The sequence below is a fragment of the Chelonoidis abingdonii genome, chromosome 8 (genome assembly GCF_003597395.2).
Source record: "Chelonoidis abingdonii isolate Lonesome George chromosome 8, CheloAbing_2.0, whole genome shotgun sequence".
NCBI lineage: Eukaryota > Metazoa > Chordata > Testudines > Testudinidae > Chelonoidis > Chelonoidis abingdonii.
The window spans coordinates 67,102,640-67,128,311 of NC_133776.1; the positions used below are offsets into that span (position 1 = coordinate 67,102,640).

The 25,672-nt window shown below is 43.5% G+C and overlaps 1 protein-coding gene across 1 annotated transcript in view; it reads left to right on the forward strand.

The window, feature by feature from the left end:
- LOC116819997 (fibrous sheath-interacting protein 2-like) overlaps positions 1-25,672 on the forward strand; it is a 75,456-nt gene that overhangs the window by 8,096 nt on the left and 41,688 nt on the right. The window contains exons 3-5 of the mRNA XM_075068998.1: positions 3,239-3,400; positions 5,839-5,928; positions 7,848-7,987. Coding sequence (XP_074925099.1) covers positions 3,239-3,400; positions 5,839-5,928; positions 7,848-7,987 — 392 coding nt within the window. The remainder of the gene's footprint in view (positions 1-3,238; positions 3,401-5,838; positions 5,929-7,847; positions 7,988-25,672) is intronic.

Consider the following 25,672-nt stretch of genomic DNA (forward strand, 5'->3'; position numbering starts at 1 on the left):
CTCTTGTATTTGGCATATTTCCCCATAGTCAAGGATAATGAATAGGGCCCTACCAAATTCATGGTCCATTTTGGTCAATTTCACGGTCATAGGTTTTAAAAAAGAGTAAATTTCATTAGTTCAGCAATTTAAATGTGAAATTTCATGATGTTATAATTGTAGGGGTCCTGATCCAAAAAAAGAACTGGGAGTGGGGTAGAGTTTGCAAGGTTATTGTGTGTGTGCGCGGGGGTGTGTGGTGGTGCTACCCTTAATTCTGTGCTGTTGCTGGTGGCAGCTCTGCCTTCAGAGGTGGGCTCCTGGCCCGCAGCCGCTGCTTTCCAGCTGCCCAGCTCTGAAGGCAGAGTTGTCACCAGCAGCAGCACAGATGTAAGGATGCCATGGTATGGTATTGGCACCCTTACTTCTGTGCTGCTGCCTGCAGAGCTGGGACCTCCCTCAGCCAGCAGCCACCACTCTCTGACCACCAAGCTCTGAAGGCAGCAGCAAGAAGTAAGGATAGTATGATATGGTATTGTAACCCTTACTTCTGTGCAGCTGCTGACGGGGCACTGTGTTCAGAGCTTGGCGCCCGGCCAACAGCTGCAACTCTCCAGCCACTCAGCTCTGAAGGCAGTGACACAATACCACGACCCCTCTAAAATAACTTTGCGACCCCCCCCTGCACCTCCCTTTTGGGTCAGGACTCCCAATTTGAGAAATGCTGGGCTCCCCTGTGAAATCTGTATAGTATAGGGTAAAAGCACACAAAAGATCAGATTTCACAGGCGGAGACCAGATTTCATGGTCTATGAAACGTTTTTCATGGCCATAAATTTGGTAGGGCGCTAATTATGAACTAAAACAAAGGTTCTCAAACTTCATTGCACCGTGACCCCCTTCTGACAAAAAAAATTACTACATGACCCCAGAAGAGGGGACCGAAGACCGAGCCTGCCCGAGCCCCACTGCTCAAGTCCCGCCACCATGGGTAGGGGTGGTGGAGGGGCAAAGCTGAAGCCTAAGGGCTTCTGCCCTGGGTGGGGGGCATGTAACCTTATCTCTAGGCAGTGAGGCTTTGGCTTCAGACTTGCTGGGGCCAGGGCCAACACCAGCTTTGGTGAACCCATTAAAATGTGGTGAAGACCAACTATGGGGTCCTGGCCCACAGTTTGAGAACCCCTGAACTAAAAAAATAACATTCAGAAAACTACAGTAGTATGTAAACATTTGGCATTACTACCACATGTGACAATGGTTGCCAAATATGGCAACTATAGTGCTCATGTGCTATGTAGACAAGCCCCAAGAGTCAGAGAAAATTTCTAGTAAGGCTTATTTCTTTTTCATGCCATTTTTAGCTGATATATTAGTTCCAGTCATCTGTGTGTTTTTAAATAAATGTATCCCCCCAATCATTAAGTATGGAATAATTTTCTTTAAGAATGATGATTAGGACATTATCATTAAATCTGTTTTCAGCTCCCAGTTAGCAGGCTAAATTTGGCATGACTAGTAAACTTGGTAACAGTTGTTGCTAGTCTTAGAAGTAATGCTAGATTTCAAAGCTGCTACTGTTGCTAGATTTAGCAGAACTGTCAAAAGCATAAGATCTAGATACAGCATTACTAAATTCAGCTGTAGTAGCGGCTTCCAAATCTAGTTGCTTCTAGGTGTTCAGTGTAGCATTGTAAAGCAGCTAGATCTTTTTAGCTGGTCTGCTGGGTCCTGACTGGCCTCTGCTGGCTCCCAGCCCTTCTAGCTGCTGGAGAATCAAGTTTTGCTAGTTTCATCAGCTGCTGACCCAAGGAGGCCTTTCTAGGAAACCACTGGAGGTCCAAACTCATTGTCCTTCTCTTCTTAAAGGACAATTTCGTGGAGCTGGGTATTGCAACCAACAGAGTGTTTGGCAGTAAATGCTTGTTGTACCCCATCACAGAAGATTATTTAATAACTGCCCACTGCATGGTTTCTTGTATCTTCCTCTGAAGCAACTGGCACTAGCCCCTTGGGAGACAGAATACTTGACTAAATGGACCCATGGTCTGACCTGGAAGGGAAATTTGTAGGTTCTTACATGTGGTAATATTCTCCAGTTTACTATTGCATTGCAATGATTTTTTTGGCATGGAATTTACTATAATTAATTTATATGATAAGGTAAATCCTTTTCTGGAAACTGGTCTCTTTACTCTTTTATATGTTTTGACATCTTATATCCTTTTACACATACACAAAAACTATCTTGAAAGAACATTGTTAAGGTTGAAAAGTCAAGCACTTTAAAGTTAAGAAATGCCAGAATTATAGTTACCTATGCTAATCAGCCCCAGTTCTCCCCCCACCCGCATCTCAGCTTGTCAGAATTGTTACAGTAACAATTGTTATAGCTCCTTGTCAGATCTCCTTTCTTCTCCCCTTTTTATGTTTTCTCTTACTGGTTTCCAGTCCCAGTCTCCTTCTCCAGTCAGTTCCAGTCTCTCTCCCTCCCTCCTCCCAACCCGCCTACCCCCAACACTACATCTGATGTCAGTGTTCTTCACTGTCTTAGCCAATCAGCTCCATGTTCCTCTGTGTTTCCCTCACTGACCAGTCTCCTTGTACAACCAGCCCCAGTCTCCTCCATATAGTGTTTTGAAACAATATATTGAAAACTGAAGAAAAAGAACAAATAAAGAATTTTGTCTGTAGTTTTTCTGAATGCCTACAGAATTTTATATTACTCAAAATAGCAGAATATAATTTTAGGGATTTTCAAACCAGGTTTCCATTTTTGCAGGTCCAGTCCTGCATCTACCATGAACAGCATCCACAATTTTGCAAATGCAGTGAAAGACATGAAGAATTCCCAGAGAAAGACATGAACAGATTACAAATACAGAACTTGGGCACAATTCACTACAGGGGCAAAATTGTGTCTATAGACGTACATTTTTAAAATGTTAGTAGAGCAACTGAAATTCTCTATAAATATCCAAAATAATTAGTCATCTCAGTACTGCACCCAGTAGAGCAGTCATCCAAAAGCCAACAAATTTAAAATTAAGACACAAGTTATTCTCACATTAAGAGTACCACAAATACAGCAGTCTTTTGTTTGGGTAAAAATCATACCTAGTGCAACTGCTGAAAGCAGGAATTAATCCAACCCCCTGCGTTTGAAAGTGTTGGCCAGTGTGTTTAGGAACTGTGAAACTTTTTTCTCTCTTTTTCAGATGGGTAATATTCTGTTAATACTTTTGAATATATATTTTTACAGCTTTATCAACCTCCTAGTGGCTTTGATCTTGGTGATCCTTACTGTCGCTTAATGACAACAAAATATAGAAGTCTACATGATCCACATTTACGTTCCTATTACAAGCGCAAAAATAACCTACGGAGATTAAAGAAAGGAGGTTATGTCACCAACGATAACAAAGTAGGTTAAACAAGATGTTATGAATATTTAAGTCAATGGGATTTTCAAAGCACTCGGTTCTGGCCTAACTCTGTTCCCATTGAAGGTAAGGGCAGCTTTACTTTGGATTTCCATGGAAACAGAGTGAAGCCAACGCTAAGCACTTTTGAAATTCCCACGGATATTATTACTTTAGAGTTTATCTTGCCTTCCTAACTCATGTAGCTGGCATCAGTGTTGGGTAAATGGTCATACAGCCAACACAATGAGCCACCACGATGCAAGGCAGAAGTATGTTACCTGGAGAAGAAGCATCATGCCCCCTTAGCCATCAATAGTGGAAAACACACAAGCCAGCCAGGTGTTGGACATTTGTCATTTTCTGCTGCGGTGCTGTATATGGGTCAATGTGCATCTCTCTTATTGCTGTCTATGGACAGATTCTGTCTGGTTATTTCATTAGAGAGAAGAAACTGTCTCTCGGGTTCATCTGAATCAATGGGGTATCACATGAAACAAATTTCTCCTTTTAATTTTTCAACAGTGGAAATCCAGCTCAAGAGGCCACTTGGGTTCTAAAGACTGTTTTACATCATGGAATTTCACTGGTTCAATCAAGAAGTGCCGTCAGAGTTAGGTCCCTAACCCAACTAGGCTTTTAGGTTAAGATGGGGAAGTCCTTTCTCCCCTTTCCCAGCTTCATCCAGAACTGCCCCCTGGAAGAAAGAGCCAGCCTTTTTTACCCCTAGCCCCTGACTGGCTTTTGCCTACTCTGAACCTTCTAGCCACTGGGGGATTATAAGCACATGGTCCTGGGTGGCCTCTCTAGGCACCTCTTGCCAGTTTAAACTCTGCACTCTTTTCCCCCAGAAGAACATCCTCCAGAATGATGTGCCAAGGCAACAAGGCCTGCAGCAGGGGGCATCAAACTCCTGGTACACCATGTCACAGGTTCCCTATTCCTTCTCCCCGCCTGCACGCCTAAGTGCCACAGAGGGCAGGACTGAGACCACTGTGTCTTGGTGGACCCTTGCCATGCAAATACTGTGCTGCTGTTATTTTCCTTCATGGTGTGTCTAAAGTGAAAATACATTTAATCGTTTACACTGGCTCAGGCAATCTTTTGAAATCAATGGAAGTTAAGCACGTGCCTAAAGTTAACCACATGTGCTTTGCTGAATCAGGCCTGCATTCTGGGTTCCCTATCATAATTGTAGGGAAGTGCAAGAAATAGAGTTAATACCACAGTGATCTAGTTGCAAAAGTAAACCTGAAACTTTTTAACAATGAATCCTAGAGATAAAAATCTGAAATAGAGAATTAAGAAAGACTAAGAAAGCAATAATCAATTACTTCCAGAAAAACCTATCCAACTCTATCAGCAAGAACTGTGTAGAGTTATAGGGTCATATTCAGTCCACTGAAGTCAATGGAGTTGCCCCCTCTTGCCCCAGGTCTGAATTTAGCCCTTAAAAAGTAAATGGACAAATGAAAATTAAGGCCTGAAATTTTAGTCACTCCCTTTCAGGCCAATTTGCACTACGAGAGCAACGTAAAGGGGAGAAGTCAGACCTAAGAAAGCAGAATGGATATGTATGGGTAAAATGGCCAGCAATCAGTGCTCAATATTATTGACAGACAATTCTTGAAGCTCGTACTGATATTGATTGTTGCCCGCTTGAACATGACATATTTCTTGTGCCTTTACCTTGTTGATATATGGAAGTAGTGTTCACATTCCAAAGGCCGAGGGTCCTAAAGCAATCTCGACTATTTAAAGGAAAGATGATGTTCCCCAGAGTAATCACATGCAATTTTATTTTTCCAAGAAAGCTGCACAAAAGATTTGTTTTTAGATAAAGAATATTTCTCATTTTTCTTTGAAATAAGAAAATACCATAAATAAAGTCCCTTTCCTGTGTGCAGTTTTGGTACCAATTTGATAGCCCCCTTTTCCAACACAGCAGACTTCATCTTATAACAGTCTCATGAGAAGGATCCCTGACCAGGGCCACAGCTAAAGAATAAGCTGCCATGTCAGACAGACCTAACAGATTTTCTTTTAAGTGCTATAAAAATATAAAGATTTCGCAAAAACCTAATCCTGTGCAAAAAGAGGATTTTGGTTCCGTGACTGCACTAGCCAGCAGAGAGATGTGAAATTAGGGATGATTAGATGGAGAAAGGTTTTACACTCTTGGTATAGAAGGCTGGATCCAAAGGATCTACATGCATGATCTCTCACAGGTCACTATTTTGAAATAATTCTGTGGCTTGCATAGCAGCAACTTCGACAGTGGGAAAATGGCAAAGGTAGTATGTTCAGAGAATCATAGTTATTGATAAACAACCTATGTATCTCCGTAATGACAGTAATATGCACTGTACATGAATGTATTTTGATCCCTGGCTATATATAGCAAATAACCATGTTCGATGCAACATCTTTTTCTTTTTAGGTTGTGTGTACTCTAAAGGAATTCAATGAATATCGGCAGTATCTGACCACCCTCAAGTTAGAGTTTGAAAAAAATTATATGAGAGAACAAGTAAGTTAATTAAAGTAGTTAAAATTCTGTTTTGTTTAAAAAACAAACTCAAAATAGCAGTCAGCAAAAAAAATTATAGTGACTGCAGAGCCTCCCACTGGGGTTTACCCAATGGCTAATCCTGAGTTAGAAAGTCAGTGGGACTGTTACCAAAGTTTTGAGAACACACTCTCCTGTGCCTAGCCGAGTATATGGTCTATAAAGCTGATGTCTGAGCATGGTTAGTGAGTTCGCTGTTTTTGGCGGCAACCATCTGGGTTGAAAAACATTGGCAGCAAAACAGTTCAGTTACAGCGAATCATGCTGCAGCACTGCAAGTGTCAACACAGTCCAATTCTTGAGCAATAGTCCATACCACGCATAAAGCAGGCATATGGCACAAGACCAGCTGATGAAGCTGGCGCACCCCTAGTGCCTGAGGCCTGCTGTGCTTTCCTCTTCACTTTCTTCTTCCTCAACCACCTCTCTTCAGCCCTGGTGAGTCCCCTGCTAACAACTTGAAATGGGAGGAATCTTGGCAGCTGATTGACAGACAACATTCTAGGAGTTGATTGTACAGCTGATGTTTTAAGGGTGAAATGCAAAGCTTACAATACTACTGCCGTAGTCCCCAGTTGCCTCCCAGACGTGTCTGATGTGCTCAAAGGCACCATATAACCCTCAGGGAGCATGTAACTATTTTCTAAAACAAAGAAATGGAAAAGCTAAAGACCAGACCTCTCAGAAGTCTGCACTGTCAAATTTGGCAGTTTGGGCTTGTCTCCACTTACCGGTGGATCGACACTGTGGCGATTGATCCACCACAGGTCAATTCAGCGGGTCTAGTGAAGACGATCCGCTCTCCTGTTGACTCTGGTACTCCACTGGAACGAGAAGCATAAGGTAAGGTAAGCATAAGGAGAGTTTCTCCTGTCGACCCAGTGTGGTGTAGACACCGCAATAAGTCGACCTAAGCTACATTGACTCCAGCTACATTATTCACGTTACTGGAGTTGCGTAACTTAGGTCAACTTGACCCAGTAGTGTAGATGTGAATGAGTCACTCAAAAGGGGGAGTTTCCCTTCTCAGCATGCTGCAGACATTTTTTTAAAAGAGGTGTAGGTAGCTCCAAACTGCTCCAAGTGTTCAGGTGGGGCAAGGAACCCAGGGTGGGAGTAGGGGGACAGGGAACAAAGGAGCAGGACAAAGCTGTGGTTAAAGGCGTGATTGCTTAGTCCAAAGAGGAACATGCCACAGAATTGCAGTAATCTACTGTCACCAGGGTTTCCACACCATGGCACTCCCTAGGCTTGGGCAGGCCTCCGCTCTCTTGGTGTTCCAGCATGCCAGTCCCAGCTTAAGAGGCTCAGCCCCCAGGCAGAGCCCCAGTTAGTCTTCCCTTTCTGGGATTTGACAATAAAAGAAGTCAACACAAACAAATCATCCTAGAGATACGGTAAAGCTCTCAGAGGACTTCTGCAAAACTGTGGGCTCAACTAGGCTTACTGGCTAGCATAAAGGAATGGTCCCATTACAGGTGGACCTGCAACAGGTCTTCCCTCAGCAGCCAGGTAAAGAGTTCTTGCCTTCAGCCAGCCAGCCAGCTCTCCTTGCTGATCTGCCAGTGATTGAACTGGGTTTCTCCCTTTTAAGCTCCTCTCTCCAAGTCTGACATGTCTCACAGGTATGGTGGGGCAGGTCCACCTGAGCCACATTAGCTCATTAACTCTGTTGCCCAGCATGGAGTTTGTATACCCCATCACACCTACAAACTGGATGTCCCGCCTTTCCATGTCATTTCGGTGTGAAGCTGAGGGTTTGGTCCTCAGCAAATTGCTTTTCTGTTAAGTATTTTAAGTTTCAGTGCAGAGAAACAGACTGGTGCCTGGTGAAAGCATTTCTAGTAAATCAAGTCCTAAAATCCATTCTTAATTTTCAGAAAATGCTTGAAAAACAAGTGACAAAACTACAGGATCCCATTCTGCTTCCAGAAGGTGCTGACACCTCTCACTTCAGAGAGTGGCTGCTCCGAGAAGAAAGAGAAAATTTACAAGAACGAGAAAGACAGATGAGGAACAGGTATAAGACACACAATAATTTATAATTTGGGAGTGTCTGTGGGGGCCTGCAGGGAACTTCTTGCAAGGTTGGGGCCTTATTTTTATTGAGTCTAAATTATGAAAGATCTAAATGTATTAGAATTGTTAATTTACTGGGTATGAATTATGTTAGACATTTGTGAAGTCAGTTGTAAATTCTTCAGCTGGCTTAAGCAAACTGAAACTCAGGCAAAGACGATAGCAGGGACCGAGCAGAAAATTGACTGGGTAAGATGACTCCAGCTGATTCTTACCAATGATTTACATGTTTTATTTAAAGATATGTAGATATGATTAATAAAGAACTGGAAAAAATAAAGTGCATCGCAGAAGAAAAACATCTCCTTCAACAGGCTGAGGAAGAGAAAAGGCAACACGAAAAAAAGAAAAAGAAACAACCCATTCTTCATATAAAAATGGAAGAGGTTAGAAACAAGAAATTGAAAGACGCCATACAATTTATATATACACAAACACACATCTTAATGAGACAATTGACAAATAATTAAAATTGCCAGCAGCTCATGAGTTTACTAGCAAGTCCGCAAAGAATTTTAAAAAGTTGACTCCTGCAAACACTTATGCATGTGCTTTATGTCAAGTGTCTGAGCAGTCCCACAGAGTTCAATAGGGTTGCTCACATGCCTAGTAGTAAACATGTGCCTAAGTGGTTACAGGATCCAGGTATATGTAAATAAAAAAGCAGGGCTGGCCCACAACATTTTGGCACCTGAGGCAGGGAGCTCAAATGATGCCCCTGTGCCCCCTCGCTTGGGCCAAAACTTTGAAAGGTCTCAGTTTTGCCTTCCTCCAGCACTGCACTCCACCATCTCTGTGCATCTAGAGCAGAGAGAATACATATGCACCAGCAACAGACAATTTTCTACACTCTGGGTCCTAGTGGCGCCCCCCCACAATCTGGCACCTGCGGCAGCCACCTCAGTTCACCTCATGGTAAGGTCAGCCCTGTAAAAAAAAGAACTTGTAAATATTTAAGCCTGATAGGCTGAGTAATGTATCAATACTTTGTGGCCCTAATCAGGGCTGGCTCCAGGCACCAGCATAGGAAGCAGGTGCTTGGGGTGGCCAATGGAAAGGGGCGGCACGTCCCGGTCTTCGGTGGCAATTCAGCGGCAGGTCTCTTAGTCTCTCTCGGAGGGAAGAACTGGCTGCCAAATTGCTGCTGAAGAATGAAGCGGTGCGGTAGAGCAGCCGCCAAAGTGCCGCCAATTGCGGCTTTATCTTTTTTTTGTTTTTTCCCCTTCGCTGCTTGGGACAGCAAGAAAGCTGGAGCCGGCCTTTGCCCTGATTTCTAGACACTGTTCCCCCTTTAGGCTTGCTTTTTACAGGCTCAAATCCTATCATTAGTTGTGTACCTGGCATGAAGTCCTGGCTCCTTTAAGTCAATGGTAAAACTCCCATTGAATTCAATGAGGCAGGATTTCATCCCGAATTTCCAGTCACAAGCAGGTGTTTACAAGACTAAATAGCAGGATCAGTGCTTATGACAATTTGTAGGGACAAGTGAATACAAGTAAAATTTATCTGGATGCAAAATTGTGACTACAAGCAGGGAAATTAGGCTGAAGAGGGGTAACCACAGGGCTTTGTGGTGCAAGTGTCAGAACAGGTAGCTTTGCAAGGCAGTGATTCTAAACAGGTCATGGCTGAAAGAAAATTAATGAAAATGGTTGTCATTCTGCTGTCCCACCAGCCCACTAATCTTTCTGCTGTTTGTAAAATTTAATATGTTGGAAAAATAATTTCATAGGTACCAAATTATCTCTGTTGTTACATCATTGACTGCAGTGATCTTAAACTAGGAATGAATTTGGCCCAGAGTGTTTAAAATATAACAATAATTAAGAGAAAATCATTAAATGAAGCCTCAGAAAAGTTGTGCGTACAAAATAAAATACACATATAATTATCACCTTTTGGCATCATATGATAAATCTGTGATCCTTAGGAATGGAAGCAAAAAGAGATGTTACTTCTGCTGAAAATTGGAGAGGATGTGAAACGAGAAGCAAGAATTGAGGAACTGCGAAGGAAAAGAAGAGAAGAGAAAGCTAAAAAGGTATATTAAGTAGCTATTTCTTTAAAACTTACATGCCACAGAAAAAAGAAGCTAATGATTAAGACCATGAGTACAGTAGTTAGATAAGGGTACTCAGTAATGCTATCCAAAATAAAAATCACAGTCACCTCTTGGTTTTCTGTAATTGTCCCTGGCAATCCGCTATGGCAGGGATGTCAGAACTTTGTAACCTAAGGGCACTCTTCTTATTTTCTATTTGACACTCGTCAACTAGCTCTCATATTTCTGTTCTTCTGGGGTCTCTGCTATGTTCATTGATGTCCAGGAGGCGGCATTGGTGTATAACACATTTCTTTGTTTCTTTTCTCATAGGAGCATTTTAAGTTTAATTCATTTCCAAGGGTTAGCCTACACTAGAATCGCTACAGTGGTACAGCCAATGGATGTAACTGCACCACTGTAGTGCTGCTAGTGCAGATGCTCTTAGCTGATGGGAGAGAACTCTCTGTTCATAGAATCATAGAATATCCAGGTTGGAAGGGACCTCACGAGGTCATCTAGTCCAACCTCCTGCTCAAAGCAGGACCAGTTCCCAATTAAATCATCCCAGCCAGGGCTTTGTCAAGCCAGATCTTAAAAACCACTAAGGAAGGAGATTCCACCACCTCCCTAGGTAACCCATTCTAGTGCTTCACCACCCTCCTAGTGAAAAAGTTTTTCCTAATATCCAACCTAAATCTCCCCCACTGCAAGTTGAGACCATTAATCCTTGTTCTGTCATCTGGTACCACTGAGAACAGTCTAGATCCATCCTCTTTGGAACCCCCTTTCAAGTAGTTGAAAGCAGCTATCACATCCCCGCTCATTCTTCTCTTCTGCAGACTAAACAATCCCAGTTCCCTCAGCCTCTCCTCATAAGTCATGTGTAAATTCAGCCCCAAATAAATTTTTGTTGCCTCCTCTGACTCTTTCCACTTTTTCCACATCCTCTTGTAGTGTGGGGCCCAAAACTGGACACAGTACTCCAGATGAGCTCCAATGTGAACAGAGGGAATGGTCACATCCCTCGATCTGCTGGCATGCCTTTACTTATACAACCAAAATGCAGTTAGGCTTCTTGCAACAAGGACACACTGTTGACTCATATCCAGGTCTCATCACTGTAACCCTAGGTCCTTTCTGCAGAACTGCTGCTTACCATTTGGTCCCTAGTCTGTAGGGGTGCATGTATTCTTCTGTTCTAAGGCAGGGACTCTGCACTTGTCCTTGTTGAACCTCATCAGATTTCTTTTGTTCCAATCCTCTAATTTGTCTAGGTCCCTCTGCATCCTATCCCAACCCTCCAGCATATCTACCACTCCTCCAAGTTTAGTGTCATCTGCAAACTTGTTGCGAGTGCAGTCCACACCATCCTCCAGGTCATTAATGAAGATATTGAACAAAACCAGCCCGAGGACTGACCCTCAGAGCACTCCACTTGATACCGGCTGCCAACTAGACATGGAGCCATTGATCACTACCCGTTGAGCCTGATGATCTAGCCATCTTTCAATCCACCTTATAATCCATTCATCCAGCCCATACTTCTTTAACTTGCTGGCAAGTATACTGTGGAAGACCATATCAAAAGCTTTGCTAAAGTCAAGGAATAACAATTCATTGCTTTCCCCTCACCCACAGAGCCAGTTATCTCATCATAGAAGGCAGTTAGGTTAGTCAGACATGACTTGCCCTTGGTAAATCCATGCTGACTGTTCCTGATCACTTTTCTCTCCTCTGAGTGCTTCAGAATTGATTCCTTGGGGATCTGCTCCATGATTTTTCCAGGGACTGAGGTGCGACTGGCCTGTAGTTCCCCAGATCCTCCTCTTTCCATTTTTTAAAGATGGGAACTATATTAGCCCATCTTTAAAAATTAGCATAATTACTCCAGCTCCCTGAGCAGCAGAAGCTATGTCGGCTGGAGACTTCTCCCACCGACATAGCGCTGTCCACACCAGCGCTTAGGTTGGTGTAACTTACGTCGCTTATGGGGGGTAGCTTATTTACACCCCTGAGCAATGTAAATTATACTGAAGTAAGCACTAGTGTGTACAAGCCCCAAAGATTTTTGAATTAACTAGGGTGACCACCTTTCCCGATATTATCAGGACCATCCTGAAATTAGGGCTATGTCTTATATATGCAACTATACCCCCCCCAAAAAAAAGTATGCTGATTTTTTGGAAGTGCTATCTGTCATCCTAGAACAGATGTGGGCAAACTATGTCCTGTGAGCCACATCCAGCCTGGCCCCCGAGCTCCTGGCAGGGGAGCCTAGTCCGTGGCCCCTCCCCCGCAGCCATGCCGCTGCGTGCGCCACGCGCTGGCCCACTGCTCCCTCTGAACAGCATGGGGAGCGCAGCTGGCTCTGTCCGGGTGTTACGGCTGCAAACTCCTGCTGCTGGTAAGGGAGCGGGGAGCAGGGGGGTTGGATAAGGGAGCAGGGAGTCCTGGGAGGTAGTCAAGGAGGAAGGGGTAGTTGGAGGGGGCGGAGGTTCTGGAGGGGTGGTCAGGGGATGGGGAACATGCAGGGTTGGGAGTGGGAGTCCTGGGGGGCCTGTCGGGGGTGGGAATGTGAATAGGGGTCGGGAGGGCAGTCAGGGGACATGGAGCAGGGGTATGTGTGGATAAGGGGGTGGGATCCCGAGAGGCAGTTAGGGACCCAGGGTTCTGGGACGGGGTGGTCAGGAGACGAGGAGCAGAGGGCAGTTGAATAGGGGGTGGGAATCCCGGGGGGGCTGTCAGGAGGCGGGGGTGTGGATAGGGATCAGGATAGTCAGGGGACAGGGGGGTTGGATAGGGGTTGGGGTCCTGGGAGGGGGCAGTCAGGGGACAAGGAGCAGGGGGTTGGATGTGATGGAGGTTCTGAGGGGGCAGTCAGGAGGCGGGAAGTGGAAGGGGGCAGATAGGGAGTGAGGGCCAGGCTGTTTTGGGAGGCACAGCTTTCCTTACCCGGCTCTCCATACAGTTGCGCAACCCCGATGTAGCCCTCGGGCCAAAAAGTTTGCCCACCCCTGCCCTAGAAGGTCACCACAGTATTAATGAGAGTTCCCTCCTTTAAGGCAATATCTTTTAATATTTCAAAGCTATACACATATTAGAAGCATATATCTTTCAGTATTTCTTTTCCTTCTTATGTCATACAGTTCCTATCATTTTCAGAATGCAACAACCATTCAAAGAGAAATACCAACAAAATTGCCTCATCTACATTTCACTTCAGAGCTTTCAGGGATACAATAGAATAAGAGACATCAAATTAAAGGAACAAGACAGTTTATCTACATGTAGAGACTATCTGATTCAGAAAGGTGGAGAAAAGTAGTTTCTATCCTGTACTGAAAGAAAATGTGGTTTAGATCTGGGGGGCACCAGTAAGTTTGGCTTAATTAACCTTCAATTTCTTTGGGCTAAACAACAAGCTATTTCTAACCAGTTTTAAAGTAGCCATTCCCAGTCTCAGCTCTAACTCTAAATACACAATAGATCCCCATAAGAAAACAGGCTTTTTTAATCTTTGGAACTAATTTTTAGAATGAGACAGAGAAAGGAACTCAACCATATGTAAATTAATGAGAGATTCTTGACACAGTGACTAACAAACATTCCAGTTTCTGTTCCACTGAGAATTCAGACTCTGATTTCAACCTATCTAGGTTTTTTATAGACTGTATGTCCCACATGCTGATATTGGAGTTAGTCTCCTATTGTCCGAGTCTCTAAGTGGAGTTACCATTGGATGGGCACTGTGGGGAGCTAAAAAGAAAGGTCTCTACAAATTTGTGTTGTGTCATTAATTAATATGACAGATAACAGACTTTTAATTGAAAAACTAGATGGGGCTGTAGGTGTTAAAATTCGTTAATACGTTCAAGGACCATTTGGCATCTATACATATCACGCTGATAACTAATAGATTGATAAAACATTATAAAAGTTTGAACAGAAACTTTTGTCAAAATATCCTTGCACTAAAGAACATTTTTTTGCTCTATGCGACGACAATCTTGTGTTAAATACCTCTAACATTTTTCTTAAAATATTGTAGAAACGAACAGTGCTAGAGAAAAAAATGGCATACCACCTGAGAAAATTGCAAGAGCATGCTTATCAAAGGGTAGAATTTGAAAGTCATGTAAAGTGCCTGAATAAGCTGTTATCTGAAGACCCAAAGATTAAAAATCAAGGTATACATTAGCATAATAAAATATAGACAGTATATAGAACTGCCTTTTGCCTCTGCCTTGTCTCCTAGGTCTGCAAATATGGTTTCTTTACTATCACTTCTAAAATGTCACCTTTCTCTGGAATTTCTTGCAAAGGAATTCCTGAATTAGTGGAAAGAATTGAGAAGTGATTGGAGCTACTGCTCCTCTTACAAGTTCCCAACCCTGCATGAGGGGAGTAAAAGCAGGTAGTCCAGTAAATGCTGTTTTCTAGAAGATTCCTACCCTGTGCACTAGGGACATGTTTATGCCAAAGGTGTAGGACATAACATACCGTCAGCTGGGAGAACATGGGTAAGATAAACATTTTATTTCAAAGAGACAAATGAAGTGAAGAAGGACAAAACGACACATGAAGTGTAGTAAATGGCATGAACTGAGAAGTGTTGTGGTGGAAAGAAGCCTTTATTGCTACTGAGTTATGAAGGTCTCCATAACTTGCACCTATTTGTCAGGAGGATGTTTCTGACAAAAACTCCTTTTAGCATTCCCCATAATCCCAAATCCTCTATAGAACAAGGCCTTTGCAGTTATTTATTGATGAATTGTTTTTTTTCCCCCAGGAGATGGTGCAACAAGTCTCTCTCGGCACCCTTCACTTCTTAACAAAAAGGAAATTTCAAAATCCTCAATCTCTTCAGTAACATCTCAACCTACCTCTGATGCGTTTGTGAGCAAGACCAGAGGCTCCTTAAAGGTAGGAAGACACCTCCCAGACAAGTCTCAAACATAAAATTAAACCTCATGTCGTGTTGAAGCACGTAGACATGTTTCATATCTAAAAGATATGTTATTTATTCATAGATTCAGTAGGGATACAATCATCTAGATGGACTTCCTGTGTATCACAGGATATTAAACTTCACAAGTTACCTCTGTTTTGGGCTCAATAGCTTCTTTTTGATTATAGCATAACTTGAATGCTACTAAAGCATATCTTTCAAAAAGACATCCAGTCCTGATTTTCAGACATCAACAGACTGAGATTCCACCACATCCTTGATGGGTTGTTCCAATGATTAATTACTCTCACTGTTTAAATTTGTGCCTAATTTCTAATTTGAATTTGTCTGGCTTCAGCTTCTAGCCATTAGTTCTTGTGACACCTTTCTCTGACAGATTAAAGAGCTGTATATTACATGTTTTTTTCTCCCTGAAGATATTTATGCCTTAATCAAGTCACATTTCAATCTTCTTTTTGATAAGTGAAACATATTGATCTCCTTAAATCTCTCATTGGAAGGCATTTTCTCCAGTCCTTAAATAATTTTTGTGGCTTTTTGCTTCACCCTTTCATATTTTTCAAGATTCTTTTTAAAACATGGACAGCAGAACTGGATGCAGTAGTCCAGTATCAATCTTACCAATGCCATATATAGAGAAAAAATTACCTCTTTACTCCTACTCACTATGCCCCAGTTTATACATCCAAGGATTGCATTAGCCCCTTTTGCCACAGCATTGCACTGGGATTTCATTGATTGTCCACTATGACCTCTAAATCATAGAATCATAGAACTACAGACCTAGAAGGGACCACCCAAGGGTCATCTAGTCTAACCCTGGCCAAGATGCAGGACTTGTTGTGTCTAAAGTTCTGAACCATCCAAGACAGATGGCTCTCCAGTCTCTTTTTGAAAACCTCCAGCAAAGGAGCCTCCAGAACCTCCCTGGGTAATGTGTTCCATTGTCCTACTGTTCAGAAGTTTTTACTAGATTTAATCTAAATCTGCTTTGCTGTAGTTTGAACCCATTGCCTCTTGTCCTGCCCTCTGTGACAAGAGAGAACAACTTTTCTCCATCTTTTTTCTGACAGCCTGTCAAGTATTTGAGGACAGCTTTCATGTTCCACCTTAATCTCCTCTTTTCCAAACTAAACATACCCAGTTCCTTCAGCCTTTGCTCATATGGTTTGCCTTCCAGCCCTTTAATAATCTTTGTTACTCGTCTCTGGATCCTTTCCAATTTCTCTACTTTCTTACTATACATTGGTGACCAAAATTGGACATCGTACTCCAGCTTGGGCCTAACCAGCGCTGAGTAGAAGGGTACTGTCACCTCCCATGACTTGTATGCTATGCATCTCTGTTAATGCAGCCTAAAATTGCATTTGCTTTTTTTGCAACAGCATTGCATTGTTGAGTCATGTTGAGGTTGTGATCTACCACAACTCCCAGATCCTTCTCAGTAGTGCTGCTGCCAAGCCAGTTATCCCTCATTCTGTATTTGTGCATTTGATTTTTCTTCCCTAAGTGTAGCGCCTTACATTTGTCTTTGTTACATTAATTTTGTAGTCTATAGTCCAGTGCTCCAATTTATCAAGATCCCTTTGAATTTTAGCTCTGTCCTCCAAAGGGTTGGCCACCCCCTGCAGCTTTGTGTCATCTGAAAATTTGATCAGTATGCTCTCTCTTCCTGTACCCAGGTAATTAATAAAGATGTTAAACAATACCGACCCAGAACAGATCCCTCTGGAACCCCACTTGAGACCTCCTTCGAATCTGCCATCATTCCATTAATAGTTACTCTTTGTTTGCAGTTGTTGAAAATCCTTTTCAGAGTCCCTGCTTTTCAGGGTACGGAGTACCCCATTCTGTAGGTATAGACTGCATTCCTTGTTCCTAGATGTATGTTCACATTTGGCTGGATTAAAACACATTTGTTTAAATGGGTTCAAGTTACCAGGTGATCCAGGTCACTCAATGTGACTATCCTCTCCTTGTTATTTACCACTTCACCAATTTTTGGGTCATCCACAAATTTTTATCAGCCCTGATTTTATATTTTTTTCCAGATTGTGGATGATAATATTGAACAACACAGGGCCCAGTACCCATTGCTGTGAAACCCTACTAGAAAGACCCCAGTGATGATTTCCCATTGACAATTACTTTTTGAGATTTGTCAGTTAGCCAGTTTAGTCCATTTAATGTGTGCGTTATGATATTGTATATTGTACAGTACTCATTTTTTAATCAGAATGTTATGTGGAACTAAGTCACACACCTTAGAAAAATTTAAGTTTAAGTATAATATATCTATGCAGTTACCTTTGACAAAGAAGCTTGTCATCTTCTCAAAGAGTGAGATCAGGCTTGTCGATAACTTTCAGAGGATTTCCATTCTTGGGGCTTGAGCTGCCAGTATTTGACAGATGAAAACTCTCATACTTTAGCTTTCAAGATGTTTTGATAGGTGCTTTGAAAATGAGGTTCCCCTAAGCGATTTTGTAGCAGAAGCACTATTGGTTTTCAATTGGTGAGTGCTCCTAAGGGATTTAGGTGCTTTTGAAAATTCCACCCTTTTGTGCTTTACATTCTTTGTAAAAGGGAATTAGAGATTATGCTCTGAGGGCCCATGAATCCTGTTTCTACATGACTGATGTAAGGAAGGGGGGGAAAATTATGAAATTCATATTAACTTCATAATAAATAAACATCATCATTGTTTCTTTTACATATTTTATTTTTCAGAAAGATTTATGCTCTGGTATCGATGAGAAACTTTTGGACAAAAAGCCAAGTATGGAACATGAACTGGGTAAGTGTTAAGCTGTCTCAGCTACATCATGATGTTTAATAGTGCTGTACTATTATGCTTGGAGCTGTTAAAGCTATTGTGAAGGCTGCACAAATCTTTTTATTATATCTCCAGTTTTATATGATTTGTAATTTCCCCAAACTTCTGCCTTTTGGAGTGTAATGCTTCCAGCATTTGCTTGTGTTAGAGGTTACTTTTTCCTTTTAAACTTTCAACAACAAAGGGTTCCCCTGTTTGCTAGGACAACACGAATGGAGGGTAATAAACTTGCCATTTTTTACTATTTAAAAACATTCAGTCTTTTCTGAAATGTGGTATCTCAGCTGGAAATGGAACTTTGCCTGGGAGACCATCAATAGGCTTGACAGGTGCATTTTGGAGTCCTTGTGTGAATCCATTTGGAGTTGGATTAGTTATTGTTTGAAACAGGACTACATCAACGCAAACTAGGTATCTTTTAGAGCATGCCAGCAGGATCTACATGGGGCAGCTAGGGCACAATACGTTAAAGCCCTCTATAATTGACATCTTACGGCTTGCACTCGAGTGCTGTGTAGATAAGCCCTTAGTGACTTGAAACCCAAGGTCTAGTAAAACAGATTCTCCTGCTGTTATTGCTATTTCCCCCGCACCAATACACCCTTTTAAAGTAGAGAAAGGACAAAAGTGCTGGGAGCCATGTGGTCCTGAGTTTTAGTCAGTTTTTTCAATGGGCTGGACTTAATTCTGTGCGCTTCACGTGTTGCCTGATATATTGATTTTGTATTAATTATATTGATTACTTAGGAATTCTCAGTTAACACTCTGATGTTTGGTAAGTTCTAGACCCAAGATCAGGCCCAGTGTTGTTAGAATTATTGTTACGTTGGCAACCCCGAGGTTGCAACATTCATACTTAGGAAGAAATGTCTGTATTTGCAATAGTTGTTTTAGCACAGTTAGCAAAATTACAAACATTCCAACCCAGCTGTCATGGTGTCTGGTATGGGTCAGAGCTGAGAGGGCCACTCACAGGTCAGACTGTCAAAGAAGTGGGCAGACACTCCCTCAGTGTTGGTATATCCTGTAATTAGATTTAACCAAACCTGCAACAAATGTGTGTTCCCGGATCACTATCTAGCTTACCATACAGCCACAGACAGTCCCTATATTACTACCCAGACAAACTGGACTTCTGTGATGATAGGTTATTAAAACCAAAAATCACCACGCATTAGCTTCTTTCAGCCCCAACGAGCAAGTCACTTATTGGATGGATGCTAAGGATCTCATATGAAAGACAATGCTGTCAGCCAGTTTATTTGGTAAACTAACTAAAGATTTATTAGCTAAGAAAAATAAATGAGAGTTAGAGGTTAAAGCAGGTAAAATACTTTACAGATGAATTAGAGCTTGTAAGTCCAAAATGATAACACAGATGTTAAATCTGCTAGTTTTCTGTAAGTCTCTCTGGGTTGCCCAAATAGTTTTGGGGACCTCAGTCCTTTAGTTTAAAATTTCCCATCAGAATTCACCAGTCAGAGATGAGGTAGGAAAGAGGTGGCCAAGGCCCTTTGTTCTCCCTTTTTATATCTTGACCCTTTTTGCTGGAAAAATCCTTGCTGTATCATGGGGTTGGACAGTTCCATGGCATACATGCTTTTCAATCAGTCTTTCATATGAATTCCAAATTTTTGTTCGCATATTCTGCATACCTGCCGTTTGAGGTGTCTTCAGGAATGACATGCAGAGGCTTTTGTTTACAGTTCCTTTGTTATTCCTGAAGAGCTAACCTGTAGATATTTCTTAGGGTATGGCTACACTTGCAGCTGTACAGCGCTGGGAGTTAAACCTGTCTTTGTACAGCTAAGTAAGGAAAGCGCTGCAGTCTGTCTACACTGACAGCTGCCAGCGCACTGTCGTGGCCACATTTGCAGCATCTGCAGTAGCATTGGGAGCGGTGCATTATGGGCAGCTATCACAGTGTTCAAGTGGCTGCAACATGCTTTTCAAAAGGGGAGGTGGGGTGGAGTGTGACAGGGAGCGTTGGGGAGAGAGAGAGAGAGAGTGGATTTTTGGAGTTGACACTGTGTCAGCTCCCTGCCTTGCAAGTTCCGACCCCTTCCCCCATCCCTCTCTCAGTCACTGAAAGCAAACAGCAGCTGTTTGTTTGTTTCCTCACAGATCAGATAAGCAGCCGCTCCCCGAAACGGATCCCCCCCTCCCTCCTGCCCGCCGCGCTACTTCTCTCCTCAAGCAAACATTAGCTGTGGGCGTTCCAAAGGGAGCCCCCCTGCCTCTGCTTATTCACAGAAAACAGGAGCTGTGTTTGTTTTTTGATAAGCAGCTCTGGGAGCCCAGAGTTCACAACAAAACAAAGAGAGGCATCACAACAAAACAAAGAGCGGAACCTTCACTTAAAAGGATTATGGGAAGCTTCCGGAGGTCAGTCACTGCGTATTAAAGTTATTCCCTGTTTACACTGGTGCCCCAGCGCAGCAGCAACAGCACTATACTCTTTATTCCTCTCAGGGAGGTGGAGTACAAGCAGCGCTGTAGCCACGGAGATACAGTGCTGTATGTGCCTTGCCAGTGTGGATGGGGAGTGAGTTACAGCGCTGTTGGTGGCTTTATTGCACTGTAACTCTCAAGCGTAGCCAAGGCGTCAGACTCGCAGCATGTTTGAGTTACAAGCATATAGCAAAATTTCATAACTCCACAGACAATGTCAATACACACATTATAACAAGATAATAATACTCAGCAGATTATAACTTTTCCAATGATACCTCACAAGATTTATCACAATTTTGTACAAGTGGTGACCATATTAGTGTAGACGGCCATCTTCCCCTTTAGACAGCTTCACATCAGCAAGGAAGATAGAAATAATATAAAATTAGTGTTTGAGCATTCATATACTCACACCATCATTTCCAGAAAAACCTGAAGTGTTAGTCACCATCGTTACCACCCCCAGTTGTCATCATTAGAACCCTGCATGGATACAAAATTTGTATCTGCATCCGATCCACAAAAATGATCCATGGATATCTGCAGATTTGCAGGACTCTAGTCTTTATCCTGCTATCTCCCAAGGCAAGCGGGGAGACTGGTGTTACGCTGATGCCACTATACCAAATTCATATTAGGTAGGGGTTTCAACCACTGTTTCTTATTTGAACTTCCACACCCCACTAATGTTTGAATGCCCTTCTCCTAGAGGTTACTTGGCCTTTTACCTCAAGCTTATTAGTATATATGTCAATTAGTTACCATGGCATTCTTGAAGTCGGACATCTGCTGATGTTCTTAATTCAAAAATATCTGAAGCTGATAAGTGGCATTTTGTGATTATTTGTCAGCACTTCAGTCATTACTGCATTCTACCTTGTGATATCTTATGATCTAAGGTTACTCTTGGTTAGCTGCTTATGCTAAGGCTTTTTAGGTCTTGATTAGTTTAGCTAAGCTATTGTCTTACAAGCCTTGAGGCTTGTAGGGTCTTGCATTACTGGAAGTAGAACCCAGCTGTTTGATGTGACTTACGCAAATCTCATCCTGTAGGCCACAGTGCAACTAAGAAAACATGTATCATATCTACATGCCTGGCACTGCTGTCTGTAAAACTGAGCTTTTTGTTCCTACCTAACATTACACCAGGGGTAGGCAACCTATGGCATGCGTGCCAAAGGCAGCACACGAGCTGACTTTCAGTGGCACTCACACTGCCTGGGCCCTGGCCACTGGTCCGAGGGGCTCTGCATTTTAATTTAATTTTACATGAAGCTTCTTAAACATTTTTTAAAACCTTATTTACTTTACATACAACAATACACCTCTACCTCGATATAACATGAATTTGGATATAATGTGGTAAAGCAGCGCTACAGGGGGGCGGGGCTGCACGCTCCAGCGGATCAAAACCAGTTCAATATAACACGGTTTCACCTATAACATGGTAATTTTTTTGGCTTCCAAGGACAGCGTTATATCGAGGTAGAGGTGTGGTTTAGTTATATATTATAGACTTATAGAAAGAGACCTTCTAAAAACGTTAAAACGTATGACTGGCACGCAAAACCTTAAATTAGAGCGAATAAATGAAGACTCGGCACAGCACTTCTGATAGGTTGCTGACCCCTGCATTACACAATGCTTGGAGATATGCAAATGAAAAAGAAATACCAATATGCAAATACAAAACATTATTATTAGCCACATTTTTAAAACTGGGCAATTCAACATGGAGAATTTCAGTAGCTTGACTGGGAAGTGCAGGTGGGCAGTGATTGAGACAAGTGCTGTGTAGACAAGTATCAGAGATGGGTTCTTATCTAGGGGTCTGACACCGCCTTGATGGCCTGTTTTATTAGCACTTTGTACTCCTGTTTGGTGGGATTAGTTTCTCATACCTGAATGGAATATCTAGTAAAATCCATACGGTCTGTGGCTTGGTGTGCCATGAATGATGTAGGTTGTTGTTAGCTCTGGTTATCCTGTTTGTAAACAGGGCTACTCCTGCATACCCAGATCCACCATCAGTTTTGAAAAAAAAAAAAAAGAACACCGTAAATGCCTGCTTCCATATGTAGGTGCATGATAATTCAATTCAAAATATGATGTCTCAGCAGTCGATTAGCTCTGTACATGTGTGCTTAAAAAGGTGGAGTGTGATCTCATTTGTGATGCGTGTGTCACAGGGTGCCTGGCTCCTTTAACAGGGCAGAGGCCTCATTCACCTGTGACTAGAGAGAGCAGTAGTTAAGAGCGGCTGGTGAAGAGAGAACTGGTGAGAGCTGTTGAGAGGTGAGAGATCTCTCTGCAGTGTACAGCTGACCAGGCCCCCTTTACCTGCAAGTCTTACCCCTGCTGAGCACCTTCTCATGAGAACTTCCCTCCTAGAGTGACCAGATGTCCCAATTTTATAGGGACAGTCCCGATTTTTGGGTCTTTTTCTTATATAGGCTCCTATTACCCCCCACCCCCATCCTGATTTTTCACATTTGCTGACTGGTCACCCTATTCCCTCCAGAATTGACCCTCTTTTTCCTGGGCTTGGCCTGCCCTGACTGAACTGGTTCTCTCCCTTCACTTAGGGTCCTCTATAGAAGTCTCCTGCACAGCAGGGCTGGCCAGCCCTGACTAGTTCTCCCCAACAGCCAGAGGTGAAAGTAAGTCGGTCCGGTCCGGTCCAGTGTACCGGCAAGAGCCAGTATGCCGTGCTGGACCGCATCGACTTCCACGGTGGGGATTGAAAGAGCTCTGGGCTGCCCACGACTGCTACGGCCGGGATTTAAAGGGTTCAAAGCTCCCCGCGGCTGCAGTCAGCCCAGAGCTCTTTGAATCCAGGCCACGGCTCTGGCGGCTGGGCTGGGTCCAGGATTTAAAGGGCTCCGGGCTTCCCTCAGTGGCAGGAGCTCTGGGGCCTTTAAATCCCTGCCCCAGACGCACAAAGCTCGGGGTTCCCCCTGGTGGCCAGAGCCATGGGCCCTTTAATTTGGCCCTGAGCCGTGGGGGGCGCCCAGTCATCTCTGCAGCTAGGAGCCCCTGGTTGATTTAAAGGCTCTGGGTCTCCCAGCTACAGCCGGTGCCCCAGGGCCTTTAAATCTTGAGAGGCCACGCCTCTTCCGGTTGAGGCCATGCCTCTTCCAGATCAGGCCATGCCTCCTCAGGACTCCGGCAGTACCAATAAGTCCTGTAAGTTACTTTCACTCCTGCCAACAGCTCACTTCTGCAGCACTCCCCCAACCACTCTCATCCCTTCCCTCTCTGCAGTAACGCACTCTGCCAGCTCACAACTACTGCTCTGTCTAGTCTCATGCAGCTCTCTCTAGGCAACTCTCACCTGCTCCCCTTTCTCAGCTGATGGATACCCTCAGTCAGGGCCCATCAGGAGAAAACTAAATCATCAGGGTGAACTGGACCTATTCCCTCTGGGTATGTCTACATTTTGAGCTGGGCGTGTGATTCTTAGCTCGAGGAGACCTACCCACAGTAACTCTGATCCAACTAGCCACTAAAAACAGAGTGTGGCTGCCAAAGCCCGAGCGCAGGAGGAGTTAGTTGTCCTGAGTGTGTACCCACCCGAGATCAGAGGCACATTCTCAGGGCAGCTAGCTCCTCCTGCTGCTTTCGCCACCGCAGCTACACTCTGTTAGCATGTTAGTGCCCAAGTCACGCCCTAGGTGAAACTTCCACCTTGCGCCCACCCCCCCCAGCCCTGCGGCAGCTCCCTACCCCTCCTCCGCCCTGAGGTACACCCCCCGTGACAGCTCCCCCCCTGCCCTGAGGCGCCCCCCCCACAGCAGCTCCCTCCCCATGGAGCTGTGCAGCACCTCCCCACCCCAGCTCACCTCTGCTCCACGTCCTCCCCGAGCACGCCGCCCCCACTCAAATTCTCTCGTCTCCCAGGCTTGCGGCGCCAAACAGCTGTGGCAGCTCCCACCACCACCCTGAGGCACCCCCGCGGCAGCTCCACACCCCCTCAGCTCGGGGAGCTGTGTGGCAGTTCCCCACCCCAGCTCACCTCTACTCCGTGTCCTCCCCGAGCACGCCACCCCCGCTCTAGTTCTCCTCCCAGGCTTGCGCCGCCAAACAGCTGATTGGCACTGCATGCCTGGGAGGCAGGAGAAGTGCAGCAGCAACGGCGCGCTCGGGGAGGAACCAGTGTAAAAAAAAAAATTGGGGCACTGCTTTTTGGTGCCCCCAAATCTTGGCACCCTAGGCAACCGCCTAGTTCGCCTTAATGGTAGCACCGGCCCTGCATGCCCTTAAAAGGACCAGCCACCCTCCTGATAAAGTGATTGTGGACTAAGACAGGGTACATGTGGAAAGAGGCAGGGCCCTTATTCATGTCCATGACAATGCAATCCGAGTGCAATTCACTCCTTTGTGGATGGCCAGTGCTAGGTCTATGCACTACCTAAGTCCTGAGAATGTAAATGGAAACTCAGTGGTACATAAGCCTTCTGCTGGTGTTCTACAGTAGAAATTATTTTATATATATGAATGGGTTAATGTAACCACCAATCCCAATAATATATAGAAAACCATAGAAAAATCCTTCACCTTTCCTTCTTGCCTAATAGAAAAACCAATTTCTGGATGAAAATATTGATAAAACAGTGAAATAATGAAATAGCAAATGTCCATTCTCTGCCTTCAGTAGATGCTCCAGGCCAGGTAAGCAAAGCAATAACCTTTTCTTCTCCACCTCAGGCCAGTCCCCCTTGCCCAGAAGCAGCAGCATCAATGACAAACTTTCCTTATATGCCTCTGGTGAGTATTCCCTACAAGCAACCAGCAGCACCATTGGTGATCTTTCCATCTCTGCCTCCGTGGAGCACTGCGAAGAAGCAATCAGTAGCAGCACTAGCAAACTCCCCATTTCATCCTCTGGTGAGTGGCCCTCCATTATGGAAGGATGTTAGTCTCTACCATAGGTACAGTTGAAACAAAGTTTCCATTAGAAGCCCAATTTTGATACCCACTCGTGCACACTTAATATTACCAAATCTACCTTAAATATCACAGCATAAATATTCAAAAGCATGATACATGTTAAGGTATCACTTTTCTTAACCATCACAAACTCTTGTATTTCAATGACCGTGATACAAATTTTGAACAACTATAAAATTAATGTTATATTGTATTTGGAAGTTGCTAAATTCTCATGTCTTTGTTTCCATAGAAATTAATATATTTCCTAAAGCAAAGTGAGACAAAGTCTCACAAATGAAAAAATAAATGGCATAAAATATGAAATGGCTTGGTTTAGTACAGATATTGTATTTCCATGTGAAATATGAATATTCTGTACAACTCACTCATT